Below are 15716 nucleotides of genomic sequence, written 5' to 3'. Positions count from 1 at the left end.
CTAGATAGGCCTAATGATTAGTGTGTTGGATGGAGTGGTTCAGCTTCAAGCTCTGCCCAGGGTCTTTGTTTTCTTGAGCAGTGCACTTTCTCGCACAATACCTTTCTTTACCTAGGCTTATAAAAAAAGCACTGTTCAAATGCTAGGGGGAACATAGACCCTATTCATAAATGGCTGCCAATTATGAATTCTTTAGTAAGTATTAAAATTAGCCAGACTAACCTCATTTTTGAGTTGATAATTCAAAATAATTTGTACTCTCAAAAGAGTTTACTGAGGCTGATTTAAATGCATACAAAATAATTTTTGATTGGCAGCTATTTATGAGCAGTGTCTATATAATGGACTAGCATCCCTTTAAGAGGTAGTGACAGTACTGAATAGAAAGGCCATCTGATCCTTTGGACTGGAATTGACTACAAAAAGGGCATTTTCACGTTGCCTTTGCCTCCCTGTCAAAACAAGTCATTCTGCAAAACCATTTGCATGAAAAATGTGTTTCATCTGCATGTTCTTTTTGTGCAAACCAAACTCTTATCTATATGAAAAGGTTTTGCACAAGGACTTGTTTGCAAACCGAGGCAAAAGACCATTCTGAAATGGTTCTTTCTTTTTATCTTCCCACATCCACTTTCAGAAATGATGATGTCAAGAGCAGTTAGTATGTAAAGCTGTTATTATCTGATCAGTAATTATATGAATTTAACCAACCTTTAATTTCAATGAGGATCTTTGCTATGGAAAAATTACCATCTATAATGTTATTAGTGTTTCCCTTGAAAATTAGCTAGTTTTTCTTAAAATTTGTAATAGGAAGAAAAAGAGTAAGTTCTGTTACACATACCTCAGATTAGTGACAGAAGTAGGTGAAAAATATGATATTTTGCGCATAATGAAAAAGTACCAGTATTATTTGTCACTATTTTTGCAGGTCTATGTAAAGAAAAACAATTTAAATGAAAATCTGTTAATATTGCAAAAAAGAGTGTAATCCTTATTTTTAAATACTGTACTCATGAAATAAATATTTTCCTTCCTCAGTGGAAAGTTTACAATGAAAGAATACTTAATGATAATCTTACTACAAAAGTAAAAAAATTCAAGATAATTTTTTTAGAGCCTAACAGATGGGGTTTTAACATTGTAGTTTTGAAAATGTGGTCCAAATTTCTCATTTGAACTGCAGTCTTGATGTGATTCCTCTGAGCTCACTCACTTGGACCCTATTAATAATTAATTCCCCACATAAAAAGACAAAATTTTGTCTTTTTATGTGGGGAAGAGTAACCTGTAGTAACTGTTTTATCATTCTTAATTCTGTGATACAATTAAGTCAATAAAAGCGATAATGATGTCAGTTGATTTTACTTGCAGTGTATTATATTTTAGCATACACAGAGCAGTGACTTGACTTTTTATAGACAAAAGAAGAGTTTAAAAGAGTAGAATGTTTTCTGTTGTGTGTGGGTAATGTACTCGTAAATCTGTCCGAGACAGTAGTTTGTTTTCCAACAAAGATTAATCTCAATTTCACATATAAGCAATTGAGTTCATTCAAATTGTTTTCTGTGATTAAAAGTGTGTGACATTCCCACATTCCCTTTGAAACAGATTAACCTGAAAACAGAGAGACTGCAGTATTGTCACTTGGGATGTTTACATTGGGGTCTACATCCTAAATGGTAATAATAACTTGTTTATTGATAGTCATTTAAATGTAAAGCAAAAACTTTTGACAGATAGTTCTGCATTCTATATTTCAAAATTTGACGTGTACGACATGTGGTTTGTGTGCAAAACCGATTATTTGTACATTTTGTACAAAAATAAATGATTCTTCATTTGTAGCCCTTCTATATTTTTAGAAACTATCAACAGGTTCTAAATGTCGTTCCTGAAAGAACTGGTGTCTTTGACGTTCAACAGAATCACTTTTTGGAGCAAAAAATGATGTTATTGAGGCAGTTCCTGGGGGTGGTGAATCTCCATCATCATCATCATCATCATCCCTAAAAATGTGCAAAGAAATTTTCCAAACTTGATGAAAACAAGAGGGATGAAAAGCTAATGTTGCATGGCTGTCCCTTTTGTTACAATTCAAGAGATATTTCATTGCTCTCTGATAACCATGGCAACTGTCTGGGTGGTGACAATGGCACACAATAGTGCCAAATCATAAACATAAAGAACATTATCTACTCCAAAAGTGAATATTTGCTTTACATATTTACCCACTTGTTTTGTTATTGTTGTTGTTGTTGTTTTTGTTTTGTAAACAGTTAGGAACAAAACCAAGCATTGATATGCTAAGCTGAAGCTGCTGGTGTGGTTCATGCATGTGAAGCCAGACTTCTCTATCTGATTTTAATATGACCAATTTGAATAAGACTGAATGGCATACTTTTGCAAAACAACCACTTCTTGATAATTGCAAAACATTTTCTAGAAAATGTTATTTATTGCTCACCAATGCACAGCAACTGCTTTGTTTTCCAAGATATTGCTACAAGTTGACCAGCTAAATCGAACAAGTTGAGGAAAGCCAAAAACCTTGTCTGTTGAATCAGCTAACCACTTTTTAGTAGTGGGATCTATAACAAGGAAGTTAATGGCAATGATATACTAGAGCTGAATGAACTTGATTAATATGTATTTTTTCACTAGTCAAGCTGTTAATGAAGCATTCCAAATATTTATGTGTACATTGTAATGCAAAAGTTTCACTAATTCTAAAATTATTGTTCAGGGCTTGAAAAAAGTGCTGTCAGGTCATCTGGGACAAGTAAATTCTCCTCCAGGGAAAGTAACTTTTCACTCTCGCTTGCCGGATGGGCAAGGGATCAGGCAAGTCATCTTCCAACTAAATCATTAAAAGAGCAAACTAGGACTTGCCCTGGACAAGCAAAAGTTAGGGCTACTTGTCCCAAGGGCAAGCTGGAATTCAAGTTTTTTTTTTTAGTCCTGTTGTTGAGATAGCAGGTTGAGCAAAAAATTAAGAAAAGAGGTGAGTGAATAATATTGTCTGAAGCAAAGAGAATCCTTGACTTTTGAAAGAAAAGTGGTGGCTTACAAACTTAAAATTCTTTAAAATGTATTTAAGTTTGTTGTGGAGAATGTATAGTGTTAAAATGGAGGAAATGTTACTTATAAAACAAGCTCTCATTTCCTCTATTTTATTTCTGCATCCCAGATGTTTTGATTCTCAAACTCCAAGGTAGAACACTATTACAGGACAAGGCAAAACTACCCATGGTAAAAGAGTCTGAAAATGTTAAATATAGTACCTGACGGGTAACCAGAGCCATGGTCTTTGCTAAATTCAATGTTTTCAGGAAATCTCCATTCTTTCAACACTCTGTCTCTGGCAACCTGGTAAAGAGAAGACACAAATGCCAATAAGGGTTGTGTGTAAGAAAGCCCAAGATAAGAAACCTGTATTATATACATGTAAAATGTCAGCAATGCCACCAGTTTCTCAGTTACAGTACAAATTGAGCTCTGTAACCATTTTCTGGGAAAACTACCAAATGTATGCTAATACCCAAGTCTGGGGCTCACATATTGAAGAAATCTAAAAGAAGATTAGGGGCTAGCATGTAGTTTAACCGAACATTAATTAGGGCTCTTTTCACATGCCCATATTAGCCTGTGAACAGGCTCCCGGCGAGGATGGAAAAAAATTTTGGCAAGGGCAAAACAGAAGAATTCGGAGAGCAAAACGATCAGGGCGGGGACGTTCAGGCTCGCCAGGAGCCTGTTCACAGGCTAGCTCCATATAATAATATTTATCATTCACTCAAAAAAATTTTACCCTAAAATTATTTTAAAACAATTAGCACTGTGCGATGTGCACATAATGACAACTGTATTAAATGTACAACAAGTATAAAAGAGAACTAAACAACTCACCTTTGCACAGATGCTTGCCGCACTGACTACAGGAAATTTAGCATCAGCCTTGGGCGCCACAGTGATCTTAAGTCCTGGAAATATCTTTTGAAGCTTGTCTTGATATTTCTCTGCAACTCCCACAGTGTCAACATAAACCTAAAATATTCCAGAATTCCAATAGAAGGAGAGTATTATTAATAATACTAAATGTTAATTCGTTGCCACAGTCTGCAGTCTACATTTTACACTGACCAGTTTAATATATAGATTTAGCCAAGCCTAAAAGTAGAGCTCCTGGGCTGGGTTGTTCAAAGCCTGATTAGGATAACCCTAGAATTTTGATTTTAGTTTTGTAACTTTGCAGTGAAGTTTTCTGTACATTGTTTGGCCTTCTGTTTTGAGTTTGAATAATCTCAAAATACACAAAACAAAACATTTGTGTACAATAAATATTTATACTTCTGTTAACTTTGAATCCTGGGTTAGCATTAACCAGCTTCCGAACAACCTGGTCCTGTTTACAACAAGTTAACCTTTCATAAGCCCGTGAGCCAATACAATACCAGCTCTTGGTCAGCAGTCAACTTCAAAACTTGAGCCCACGATATGGTCGCATGATACTGGTCAGCAGATACCTTGTTTTGACAGGTGTCAATTGACCATGACAAGAATGTCCAATATCAAAGAAGGAGGCTATAAATCAAGGCTGCATGTCTCTCACACTGTCAACCTTTTAGCGAGAGTATGGCCGCCATCTTGCACGATACCGTCATTGTTGTCGTTCATACACGCCCACGAGCAATACCGCAAGCCATGATAACCATGAGAAAATCAATTCATGGGTTTCCTTTTCTTTCCTATATGGGTATGGGCCTCTGCTATGATATTGTAATATTTTGTTTTAATTGTTATAAAGAATAAATTCTTACTAACCAAGCGAGAGGGCTGCACTGGGGAATATTGGCCTGAGATAGTGGCAGTATGGGCCAATCGTTGCAAGGTCCATAGGACCAATACTCACCACCTTGCCATAAAATAATACAAAATATCTATGGACAGAAACAAGTCTGGTACTAAGTCCTTCCTACTGCCTAACCTATGGTAAACTGCTACTAATACAAATGTATGTAAATTAATATTTTATATTTTTTTATAATTGTGAACATCACCTCATGTACATTGATGCCACTTGAGAGAAGAAGGTTGATCAATCCAATAGCAGTATCATGAGACACTTCATTCAGGCTGTACTTTGTTCTGCCAAGATTAAAACACAACAATTTTCAATTTGCTTGCCACAGAATGTACTTGGGTTCCTTTTAACAAGGGGGGGGGGGGGGTGCAGGAACAGTAGCCTGAGAATGTGTGGTAAGACTGCTTCTAGGAATAAATCACTCTCAGCTTCAATGAATGTGAAATAGTGTCTGTCATCAGGATATAACTTTCTGCAAAATACTTCACAATTAACTAATTCTCCCTTGGCCAACCCGCAAAAAACACAAACTTAAACTCCTCTCATGTAAGAAATGGGAATTATCTTGCGCATTCTGGATTGACTATAAATATCTACTTCATTGGCTGATATCAGACTTCACCATGGAATATTACACAGCTAGCTTTGTGTGTAGGTAAGATGAACCAAATCATATGCTGTGGTAGGCTGAATGATTGCAAAATATTCAATAGTTTGGAAATAGTGGTGCAAGAAATAGACTTACCTTCTTAGCATACTCTTTGAAAGGTAGTTTGGGGACAAAATATTAATTGCCCAACCAATGAACTCTTTGTTTTCGTCAATGATTTGAAAGAGATCCTCACGTTGTTCTTCTGTTAGTGTTTTAGAATCTGACAAAACAAAAACAGCTCATTAAATCTGAAGTACAAAATTTTAAAATAAAAGAAAACTTTTGTGATGAGCCCAGTCTGCCCTAGTTACACAATTATTGTATGCTTCAGTTCACCCAGAGTAGTTCTAAACAAAATGATTGAAACAGTAGGTAGAAAGGTAGGTAGGGGTGCTATATAACATGTAGTCTGTATTTTGGTATTTTTTCCCAGTTATCAAACAAGAAGGTGAAAACTTGAGAGAGAAAACTCAAGACAAAAAACCTCAAAATCTTGATTAACACTTGATTGACATCTCAATCTACACTAAAATGACACTCAATTGACACTTGATTGACAGTCAGTCGATAGTCAGCCGAGTGTCAACCAACTCATTTGCATCTATCAATACTCAATGTTGTCTGCGAAAATTAGTTGACTCTTGACAGACTGTTGACCAAGCGTCAACACCAATTATTTATTCAATTACAAACATGCTTTAAGGTAACATGGAATCACATGACAATAACAACCATGTGTTTGATTGGTTTCATCGCTGGTCCATTTCTGATCTGTCATTGCCTTCTCCAAAACAAAGCTATTTGTATTTAAATTTTGGGTGGCTGCTTAAATATGCATCAGTCAATTTTAGCTGTGCCCATGCCCCCCTCCCGGGTCACCCCTAGGAACTGATATTTGTTAAAAACAAACTGACTAATGTCCCATGCTTGGCTGGGACAAACTAGTTGTTCAAACGCCCTGGGGTAGTGGCTCAAAAATTTTTTTTATTTTCCCTCATTTTCTCTCTTTTACTTTAACTAAGATCTAAGCTAATTCAGACCAAACTAAGTCCTAGCTAAGTCTTATTTCCTGTGATAGTGTAAAAAAGGTCATAATTTCTGCAGGCCTAGCATGTGGGACTAGCATCTCCCGTTAAGACTTACGTCCTATCTAGATGTATGGGAAAACTGCTATATTTAGCGATGATGAATTAAAACTTCGATTCACTAACCTGCTACTCCAAGACTTTTTACTTCTTCCGATTTTGACAGTGGAAAATAGCAAATTCCATAAACCATCGGCCCTACAAATTCGAAATGGTTCCATCATCATCGTGTTCATCGGCAAAGATACTAAAAAAAATGTTTTCTTACCGAGCACAGGCCCTCTTCCTGCTTCATCAATCCCTATACAACATGGTTCCCCCATTGTTATGTCCGGTATCATGGACTTTACCGTCAAATTTCTTGAATTATCTTCTAACGAACTGAGATCCATGTTGGAGAAACAGGCGGCGACCGGCGGCGACTGTATTTCGCGCGCGATTACTGCAAGCTGAAGTCGAGGCTAAAGCGACTTTTGAACGAGACATTACGAAAATCTACGAGTAACTTACGAAGAATAACGAAGGCTGATTGACTTGGCAGGCCGGAAATTCACAAAGCGCGCGGAATTTGATCAACAAGCGAATTTAGCAAAGGAAAGCGGGAGATAAAAGAAGATCCTGATCAAAATGTCGCCTAAAAAACCTTGATGACGATCTTACTTGAGGAATGAAAATTAAAGGACTCAAAGTGAACTATGAGCAACGTTTCGTCTTGTGAAGAAGAGGTTTTACTCTTGTGCGGGAAATATGACGTATCGAAACCAAGCGTTCACGAAGTCATGAAAGATGCCGAAAATCTCAACAAGATCTTCTCATCCCAAGATATTCCTTTAACCCTCGAGTCCAGATTGGTCACAGCAGTTGCAAATCACCCTTGCTTCCTTCCTGAGAACCCCTTGAATGCTGAGGTACAAGTGAATTCTCTGCTTCCCTATCTTTCGTCTCCCTGCCGTTGGATTCGATCCACGGCCTGCAGTCTGTTGAGAGTTTTCGCGTCGGGATTAGATCCCAAAGGACAGCACATACAGACCCAAGGTAAGTAAAATAAAACAGAGCACTAACTTTTCATTTTCTAAACTACAGCAGCTATAGTGCTGTTGGTGCTGAAATGAGGGCTTTTTGGCATCATCACTGCATTTGAGACTACATGTCATACCCAAAACGCCCTCCCACCTAGGTACCCCTCGAAAGCTCCACTCCGCCATAATGGAGAAAATATTCTGTCACTATGGTCAGGTGGCGGAGTTGCCAACCTGAAAAAAAAATTGAAAATTAACAACAGTTTTAAATACATTTGACACTCAAATATATGATTTTTTTTAATTTTTATTTTTATTTATTTATTTATTTTTTCATTTTTGAAATCTGGGACAGAACGCAGTGTACATAATTGTGTTCTGCTGATACAACCACGAAAACATGCCAGATATCCCCGGACAAAATGCCCAAAATTGGGCGAAATATTAAGTCCAAAAATATCTACTTTAGACGCTTCCCTTCATTTCCAAGCGATTTGGTGACCTGTACAGGAGACACAGCAATATAGTAAGCATCTGGGAGACTCCCAGCTAATCCAGGAGAGTTGGTATAGATGTCGTGTAAAACAGATAAAATCACTGTATTCTCCTTTGTTTGAGCACTTTGTAGATGTCTTCAGGCCTTCTGGGGCTACAACTTCCACAGATCTTTTTTCCAATTTCACCTACTCACTTTTCTATTATTTTTTGTCCGCACTGATCATGTAGTCACAATAATATGCAAGAATCTTCAGACCACTTATGAGGAGTCTCACGAAGATACAAGGTTAGTGCAATAACTTTCATTTTCCCCAAAGTAACAAGTAGGTTGACTTCCCCAAAGTACTATGAATGTGATATTAATTGGATGAGATCACTTTGTTGTAAGAAAAAATGGTCCAGTCATATGTAATTGTCCTTGATGATCCTTCAGGATAGATGATGTGTGACTGAAAACCAAGGCAGGTAAAAAAATTGCCAAGCAATTCACTCTGATTATGAGTGTAAAATTGCTACAGTTGGATAGAAAGAGAAGTCAAATCACATCATCAGTTACAATCACTGCCTACATGCATCTACCAGTAACAGACTCAATCTGATAGGTCACAGTTTGTCTTAATAAACCAGCCAGGGCTTCTATAGTCCCAATCTTTCTCATTACTTCACACTACAGGACTATGGTAACCTGAATTTCAACTGTCTCCTCGAGCCACTTGCAAAAGTGTGTGAGAAATTTTGGCAAGGATGGACTATTGTGGGTTCTTGTTACCCATGAAAGCATGACTGATTTGATTTTTATTTCTTACACAGGTTTCATCTTTGTCAGGTTATAGCCTGTTCTTCACTCTGTTCAATCACCATTTCATGGGCAGCTCTCCTTCCTCTCGTTGCAGTAAAGTTTGTTCTCTTATCCTTGCGAACTCTTCTGAACATTCTGAGCAATCATGTCAAGTGTACAAGTGCATTTCTTTATCAGGTATAAGAGCCCTTTTCATGGTTACCTTTGCTCATTTGCATTACAATAAAATCTAGCATGTATGTGAGGCAATTTCGGGCTATTTTGTAGTTTTAGCCTGAAATTGCCTCACAGCCATGTCGGATTACATTGTAATGCAAATGAGAAAAATTTACCTTGAAAAGGGCTATTTAATACCAAAGTTACATACTCTTAGATTCATTCAGGGGTTTCATTAATGTTGTCAATGAGAGGGCTACTGGTTTTCACAGGCGGGCAAAACTTTTGAACTGAACTTCCCTACAAGAAGAACTTTCTTTTGGATTGTCAAACCAGATGGGCAAGATCATCTTCACAGCCAGTCAGTTTGCCCAGTCCCTGGCCCTTAATGAAATCCATGTTCATTTAAATTGTTAGAATGAAGGTGTTCCAGATTCTAAACAGAAGCTCTATTTTTGTGCATCTTTATTTACACTGCCTTAAAGCCACATCTAGAAAGTGAGTTTTTATCAGAAATTTCCTGGTAATTATTTTTTTTTTTTATGGGAGCAGTTGATTAACTCAAGGCTGAAGGCACCTACATGTTATTAAGGTATTTTATAAAAAAGAAGTATTTCTGCAGATAAATCTTTTAAATATCAAATGACCAGACATTTTTTAAAACATTCTTGCTATTAAATTAGGATTGAGTAGTTAACGTTATTTGACCTTTGTGATTATCTTCGAAAGCCTCTTGGGGCACATTCCCTGACTCTGAACGTGCTTGCATTTTTTGTTTGAGATGAAGAAAGAAACCTGTTTCAATATTTCATTTCTGGTAACAGGTAGCCTTAGACGGCCTGGGAAAACTGCTCAAGTGTCCTGCAACATGGAATGTTTTGTCGATACTAGAGAAGCAGGACACAGTTTCAGAGTATCTACATATATTACTTGACCAATCAAAGTTAAAGGATGACCTTGCTGATCACATTGTAAGGGCAAGGATGCTTGAGGTCATTGATAGTGCTGATGTGCTCCACACTATTCTGAACTTACCAGACAAGCAAGGAGTTGGAAAATTGCTGAAATATCTACTGGAATTATTACCTCCAATCACCTCCTCAAGTGGTAAGTTTCTTATTTTGAAACAGTTTTACTAAGAATTCAGATTGATCAGAAACTCGTGTCTACACAAGAGCCACTATTTCGACTTCCCAAACCTCCACCACACCCTAGAACACAAAATAGACACAAAAATTAATCTCAAGTTGCAATTCCATGACTAAGAAACAGACCCATCAGATATTGAATGACATGCGCAGTAGGGTGGGGGAGGGGGAACAACGAATCCCCTGCTGTCTGAATACCCGTTCCTGACTGATACAGTTTGAAATAGAAAATTCCCGCAAAGAATATGTATTTCTCGCTAAAACTGACGAAAGGTGTTGATCAGCCAATTTCTGGTATTACAAGTTAAGTTGTTCCCTCCAACAACAGGATCAAGTTTGTTACTTGTGCAGCTGATTAGCTGTGTAGCTCGAGCAATATGCAGTATAGTGAAAAACTGCATATTGCCGATAAGCTGACCCCAATCTAAATATTAAGCTGGCAAAGAAGAAGGTCAAAGATGACGAAGAGTTACAATAGGGGAGCTACAGCGATCATCTTCTGGGACGCGTATCAATTGAGAGTTGCACTCTTTTGTCACCAGCCTGCTAGCAGACATTTTGCAGTATCCGGTCGTTTGGCGACCAAGTCGATAAGGCCCTAACTGTTTAGCCCCCAACCAGAAGTCGATTAGCCCCCACCGGAAGTCCAAAACACTGTCTATTTCTCGTTCTTTAAGGGTGAATTAAAGGGTGTGTGGGCTTATGAACCTCTGGTTAAGGGCTAACCGGCTAGAGGCTAATCGACTCTAACGACTTACAATTACAGTCTGCTATTTCCATTGTTTAACACAAAAAAAAGTGACGACGGAAATAGCACATGACTACAAGCAGGCTATTAGTTGCGCATGCGAGAAAGAATGAGTCGAGCAAGACATGTTGTGCCCAACGAAGTGTTGCGGAGCCAAATAGTTTGAAATTATGTTTTTGAAAAAGCTTAGTTTTGGCGAGCCAAGGTTAACTCACATATGTTGAACACTCAATTCTTGAACGCCTCTTCCGTTTTCCTTGGAATCGTTTCTTCTAGAACTTTGTTTTCGGACGTTAACCTGTATACATGTTTTTGTCGTTCTTACGACCTTGGCTTCTACCTCCCCTTGCTAGATCCCAGGTTAGCTAATGCTAAAGATTATTCTGTTTTTCAAGTTTTCAATTCGTTAATCTCTGCTTGCTTTATCAAGTCAGCTTTGTTCGTTTAGGGTTTACATCCGAGTACTTTGTTTTGTACCACCTGGTTTAGTCTTCGCTTGAGTCCCGGGCGTAGCTAGAGTTAGCATAAAAGTGGGTGCATTGTAAAGTTGTAATTAGTTGATAAAGCAGATGCAGAAAAACTTGAAGTGGTGGAAGATGTGGAAGTCCAGAAGATTAAATTTTAAGCTTCAGTCTCGATACCTCTCGTTACTGAGAAGTTAGCCCCTTACAGAAGATCTGATTCTTATCGTATGCGCGGGAAAAATTGAATTTGGAGGAGTTAGGACACTGAATAAATTACCTAGGTTAAAGCTAGCTAGGAATTCCTGTAAGAAAAATGTGGCGCGATTTTTAAGAGTTGCAGACGGTGAGAACAATGGATCTTCTTATGTTTAGTAACATTTATTTAATGGTTTAATTTTTAGAGAAAACCAATTTTGCGACGTACTGTTTGCTTTAAAAGTGTCTGGATTTCTTTTCTTAGCGTGTAGTCTTATGTTCTTTGCTTCAAAACTTTTTTGTTTGACGAGTTTATGTCTGCAAGGTCACCTTTTGACTTTCGAAGCTTGATCAAAGATCATCTTGATCTGTTCTAAGAAAACTGATCATTCCCTTTTTTTTTCATCTGTGTAAAAAAATACTACTATTATTTTAACTGCTACTATCTCAGGACATATGGATCGACAAGCCATAATAAGGAAATGACTGTGAACAATATTATTCAAGGCAGGGCTCCATCCAGCTTCAAAAATCTTATAACTGAGAAGATAACAGCGTACAATCTTCGCGGAAATTTTCATCTTTCCATACCTAAAGTGAACACTACCAGATATGGTCTTAAGTCGTGGCGTTATGCTGCAGCAAAGCAGTGGAATATGCTACCTCAGTCGTGATATTCGTTCCATGCCAGGCTCAAAAGACTTTTTGAAAAAGATTCGGCAAACTGATTTTCATGTTTGATACACTTTGATTATATTTTATCGCCTTTAGCTCGGGTTTTTTTTAAAGTGATTTTAACTTAGCTTGATGTAAATACCTTTTTTTTTTTTAAGCTTTATAATGTTGTACATTACTTAATTTAAATCGTGGAGCACCTGGAAACTAGCGAACAGCTAAGTGTGTACTTGTCTTATGTCTTAAGATGTATTTTTTTGCCGGGTAGTAAAGAGTTCATCGCTCCTGGACTGGATGTGTCGCCCGTGTGGTGACTTCATATGTTTAGACTACCTCCGTTGGCGGTAACCGTTTTTTACAGACTTGCTCTAAATGCCGTTCTTGTGACCGTGACTTGCCAGTAACTTTCACGGCTTTCACCTGGCTTGCCACGCATAATCAAACACATAGCGATGATGAGAACACGGATCTCGTCGCACTTGAATAGCTTTAATATAAGTACAGGAAATCGCATGAATGCGAGTGCAATTAGTAATAGTAATTGGATCGAGTGGAGTACAATTCAGGGAGTAATCGCTCGAGTGATTTCAAAATCGAACGAGCGCGAAGCGCGAGGCTGATTTGAAATACAAGTACGATTACTCCCTGAATTGTACGACACGAAGTCCAATTACTAATTAATCGTATCTATAAACAATTTCAGAATTAAAAATGTCTTTTGAGAACTTCTTTTGACCGAGAACGTATGTAGCGCGTTTCATAAGTTTTGAAAACTATAGGAAACATCGCAAAGAAAGCCATTAAAGCGCGCGCAATTGACGTTCAAATCACGTGGGTATCCAATTACAGGTGTCCAATAACAAAAAGTTCAAAGTGGATACCTGTAATTGGACAGCCACGTGATTGCGCGCCGATTACGTGGCAAATAGGCGCGCGGAGAACCAATCACGATCGAGAATTTCGTTATAGATACGACTAATCCCACTACGAGTGATATTTGAAAATTCTCTCAAAATTGTGCGAGCCTTTGGCGAGTGTAATTTGAAAGAATTTTCAAATATCACGGGTAGTGTAAATTTTCAATTACTCATTTACTCAGTGCAAATTAAATAAGAATTAACAAAGAGTTAAGAATTAGATAGGCCTGCTCTCAACCAATCACAATGAAGTAATTTTCTCAGTCATATAATAATGGCCAGTTGTACTCGCCTAAAGGTTCGTGCAATTTTGAGAGAATTTTCAAATATCACTCGTTATGCAAATCCTTAATTGCACGAGCATTCATTCGATTACTTATACTAACATGTATTTCTATATAATATATCTGCATTCGATAACTTTATACGCTCGTACATAGCTACTATAAATATCACCTCCTGCTGGAAGCTAATATTGCTCGAAAATTCTACTAAATTTTACTCGTCTAAAATTCCCGAGATTTTCTAAAATTCTTTTCAGTGTCTAAAATTCTCAAAAAAAATTCTGGAATGTATCTAATTTAGCCCTAGGCGGCGAACTCGGCCTGAGAGTAACTAGCCTGATTCTCAGACGTTCGAGGTCGTAACGAAAAGGTAGCTCGATTTCCAGCCGCTGATTGCGAAACGAGCCGGCGCGCAAAAACCGGACGCGAGTGAGCGGCGGAAATCGAGGCTAGTGGCGAACTCGAACATAGCGAACTCGACAAGTAGCGAAACTGGCCTAAACAAGGGACGATGCTTAATCTAAGAAGTGGGTATGTTATAAAGCTCAATAATTCTTACAGAATTTAGTATGTTTGGTTCGTGATCATCAACTGTTTATTGTTTTATAGCTACCACGTTACTCTCGTGATTCTAGGGCCCGACTGCCACCACGGAGAGTGTTATGACTTCAAGTTGTTTATCTTAGTTTATCGAAACTACTCCGAACAATACCCATCGATGGTCATGTTTGGGTTGGTCTACTGGCCTTGGTCTGGATCTCCCACAAAGATCCTGTTTAAGTTTCTTGTTCTCCAAACTTTAGTTTCTATTGGTTGTTTCAAGAACTTTGTAGTTCTCTTCTGAAAGTCGCGTGAAGTGTTTGGGTTGGGTAAAGGATATTTAATCCCCCAAGGTCTCACTGTGCACGTCAGGCCCACACGTTGCTACCGATGTGGTATTTAATTAACAACTATCCACTCGCGCGTGTTGGATGTGTGAAGATAGATAGTCAGGGTCGATTAGCCCCCAATAGTAACGAGGCGCGTAGAGCCGAGTTGGCTATTACCTTCTCATATCCAACAAGCGGGAGTGGAATAATTGTTTTATTAGAAACGCCCCCAAAATATAGAAAACTGAAATAAAATGAAAATTAAAAAAGCCCCCAAAAATTTCGTGTACGCTTACCATATTTGTAATTCATGGTATAATGCCTCATATACCATGATGGCTAAGCCAATAAATACTCTTGAACTGTAATGTCCAATGATCCAGTTTTTAATAAGTTAGATGAGATGAAAATTGTACTAGACAGAAGCCGGCTAGTCCAAGAAATTAAAGACAAAAGACCAGAGTCTCGGTACCTCTCGTTAAAACAGCAGCTAGCTAACGTTCTGATTGGGCAATAACAATTGGAACTTAGATTTCGTGTTCTTGTGGCCTCCGCAATTGGAAAGTGCTAGCCTTCGCGGGCTCAGGCTCTTTGAGGCGTTTGCGGGGGGAGGCGAGGAGTAAGGGAAGAGGAGCCTGCCCGCATCGCTTAGAATTTTGAATCGGTAGGTCTAAATTTTTTCCCGCGAAGAGCGGAAAGAGGAAAGTGCTAGCAAGCTAAATAAATAATTAACAGTTAAATTGTTGTTCATTTTCTTTCAGATCTTCCGCTGTTGGACCTCCGATGGAAATCACTGAGCATTATTTACGCGATGCTTCAGCTGGCTAAAACTCCGGACATGTCACAACTGGATGTGTTGTTCGACAGAGCGTGCTGTGACTCTGAACAAGTAAGCAGACTTCGCGCTGTGGTTCAAAGTACATTTTACATTCCGTGATTTTTTTTCTCGGTCGTCTTCGATTGACAAATTGAAACGTGTTTTGATGTGACTTTAAGCAATTGAAAGAAACGAAGAGTAAAACGAGGAATAAAAGGTTTCACAGATTATGGCCTATGAAAAGAATGATTACACTGCCTCTGAATCTAGAACGTGTTATCGACAAAGTTTTTCAGTAAAAATAATCTCTCAGTTATCATTTCGATACCTAAATAAAGGTTGCCTCAACGCTCAAAACATTATTTGTGTACTGTAGGCGGATGTAACGCACTTCCTGCTTAAAGTGCGCCTCACAAATCCTCGCCAGAAGCTAAAAAAAAAAAAAAACAACTTTGGCCGTCGTTTTCAGGTATTAGAGTTAATTTCAATTTAGCAATCCCTCCCTCGGACTCACCACGGCTAGTTA

At 38.1% G+C, this 15716-nt stretch overlaps 2 protein-coding genes across 3 annotated transcripts; one reads left to right on the top strand and one right to left on the bottom strand.

Moving 5' to 3' along the window:
• Positions 1-318: 318 nt before the first annotated feature.
• Positions 319-7005, bottom strand: LOC145491386 (ribonuclease H2 subunit A-like). The gene is made up of 8 exons (XM_081470572.1): positions 6870-7005; positions 6728-6799; positions 5610-5736; positions 5061-5148; positions 3910-4047; positions 3285-3369; positions 2468-2591; positions 319-2009 (listed from the first exon to the last, which is right to left on the bottom strand). The coding sequence occupies exons 1-8, from the start codon at positions 6991-6993 to the stop codon at positions 1862-1864; spliced, it is 906 nt and encodes a 301-aa protein (XP_081326698.1). The 5' UTR covers positions 6994-7005; the 3' UTR covers positions 319-1861.
• A 240-nt stretch (positions 7006-7245) lies between these two features.
• Positions 7246-15565, top strand: LOC145491377 (uncharacterized). 2 transcript variants are annotated; one of them, XM_081470563.1, is made up of 5 exons: positions 7246-7636; positions 8347-8404; positions 8929-8944; positions 9898-10180; positions 15135-15565. In XM_081470563.1, exons 1-5 carry the CDS (start codon positions 7297-7299, stop codon positions 15308-15310), a joined length of 873 nt encoding a protein of 290 aa, XP_081326689.1. In that variant the 5' UTR covers positions 7246-7296; the 3' UTR covers positions 15311-15565. The 2 variants fall into 2 exon arrangements, with proteins under 2 accessions (XP_081326689.1, XP_081326688.1); XM_081470562.1 differs by having other exon boundaries at positions 8929-9094.
• Positions 15566-15716: the final 151 nt, after the last annotated feature.

The sequence above is a fragment of the Orbicella franksi genome, chromosome 6 (assembly GCF_964199315.1).
Source record: "Orbicella franksi chromosome 6, jaOrbFran1.1, whole genome shotgun sequence".
NCBI classification, from domain to species: Eukaryota; Metazoa; Cnidaria; class Anthozoa; order Scleractinia; family Merulinidae; genus Orbicella; species Orbicella franksi.
The sequence above is the reverse complement of the archived record's forward strand: the minus strand, read 5'-3'. Positions and strand labels throughout refer to the sequence as shown.

Bases quoted from the DNA above. Each gene is read 5' to 3' on its own strand.
- LOC145491386 (XM_081470572.1), bottom strand. From the start codon at position 6,993: ATGGATCTCAGTTCGTTAGAAGATAATTCAAGAAATTTGACGGTAAAG. The intron at 3,370-3,909 runs GTGAGTTGTTTA...TCTCTTTACCAG, and splicing joins CGGCAAGCATCTGTGCAAAG to GTTGCCAGAGACAGAGTGTT. The intron at 2,592-3,284 runs GTACTATATTTA...TCCTTGTTATAG, and splicing joins TGGCTCTGGTTACCCGTCAG to ATCCCACTACTAAAAAGTGG.
- LOC145491377 (XM_081470562.1), top strand. From the start codon at position 7,297: ATGAGCAACGTTTCGTCTTGTGAAGAAGAGGTTTTACTCTTGTGCGGG. The intron at 7,637-8,346 runs GTAAGTAAAATA...CTGATCATGTAG, and splicing joins ACAGCACATACAGACCCAAG to TCACAATAATATGCAAGAAT. The intron at 8,405-8,928 runs GTTAGTGCAATA...TTTCTTACACAG, and splicing joins GAGTCTCACGAAGATACAAG to GTTTCATCTTTGTCAGGTTA.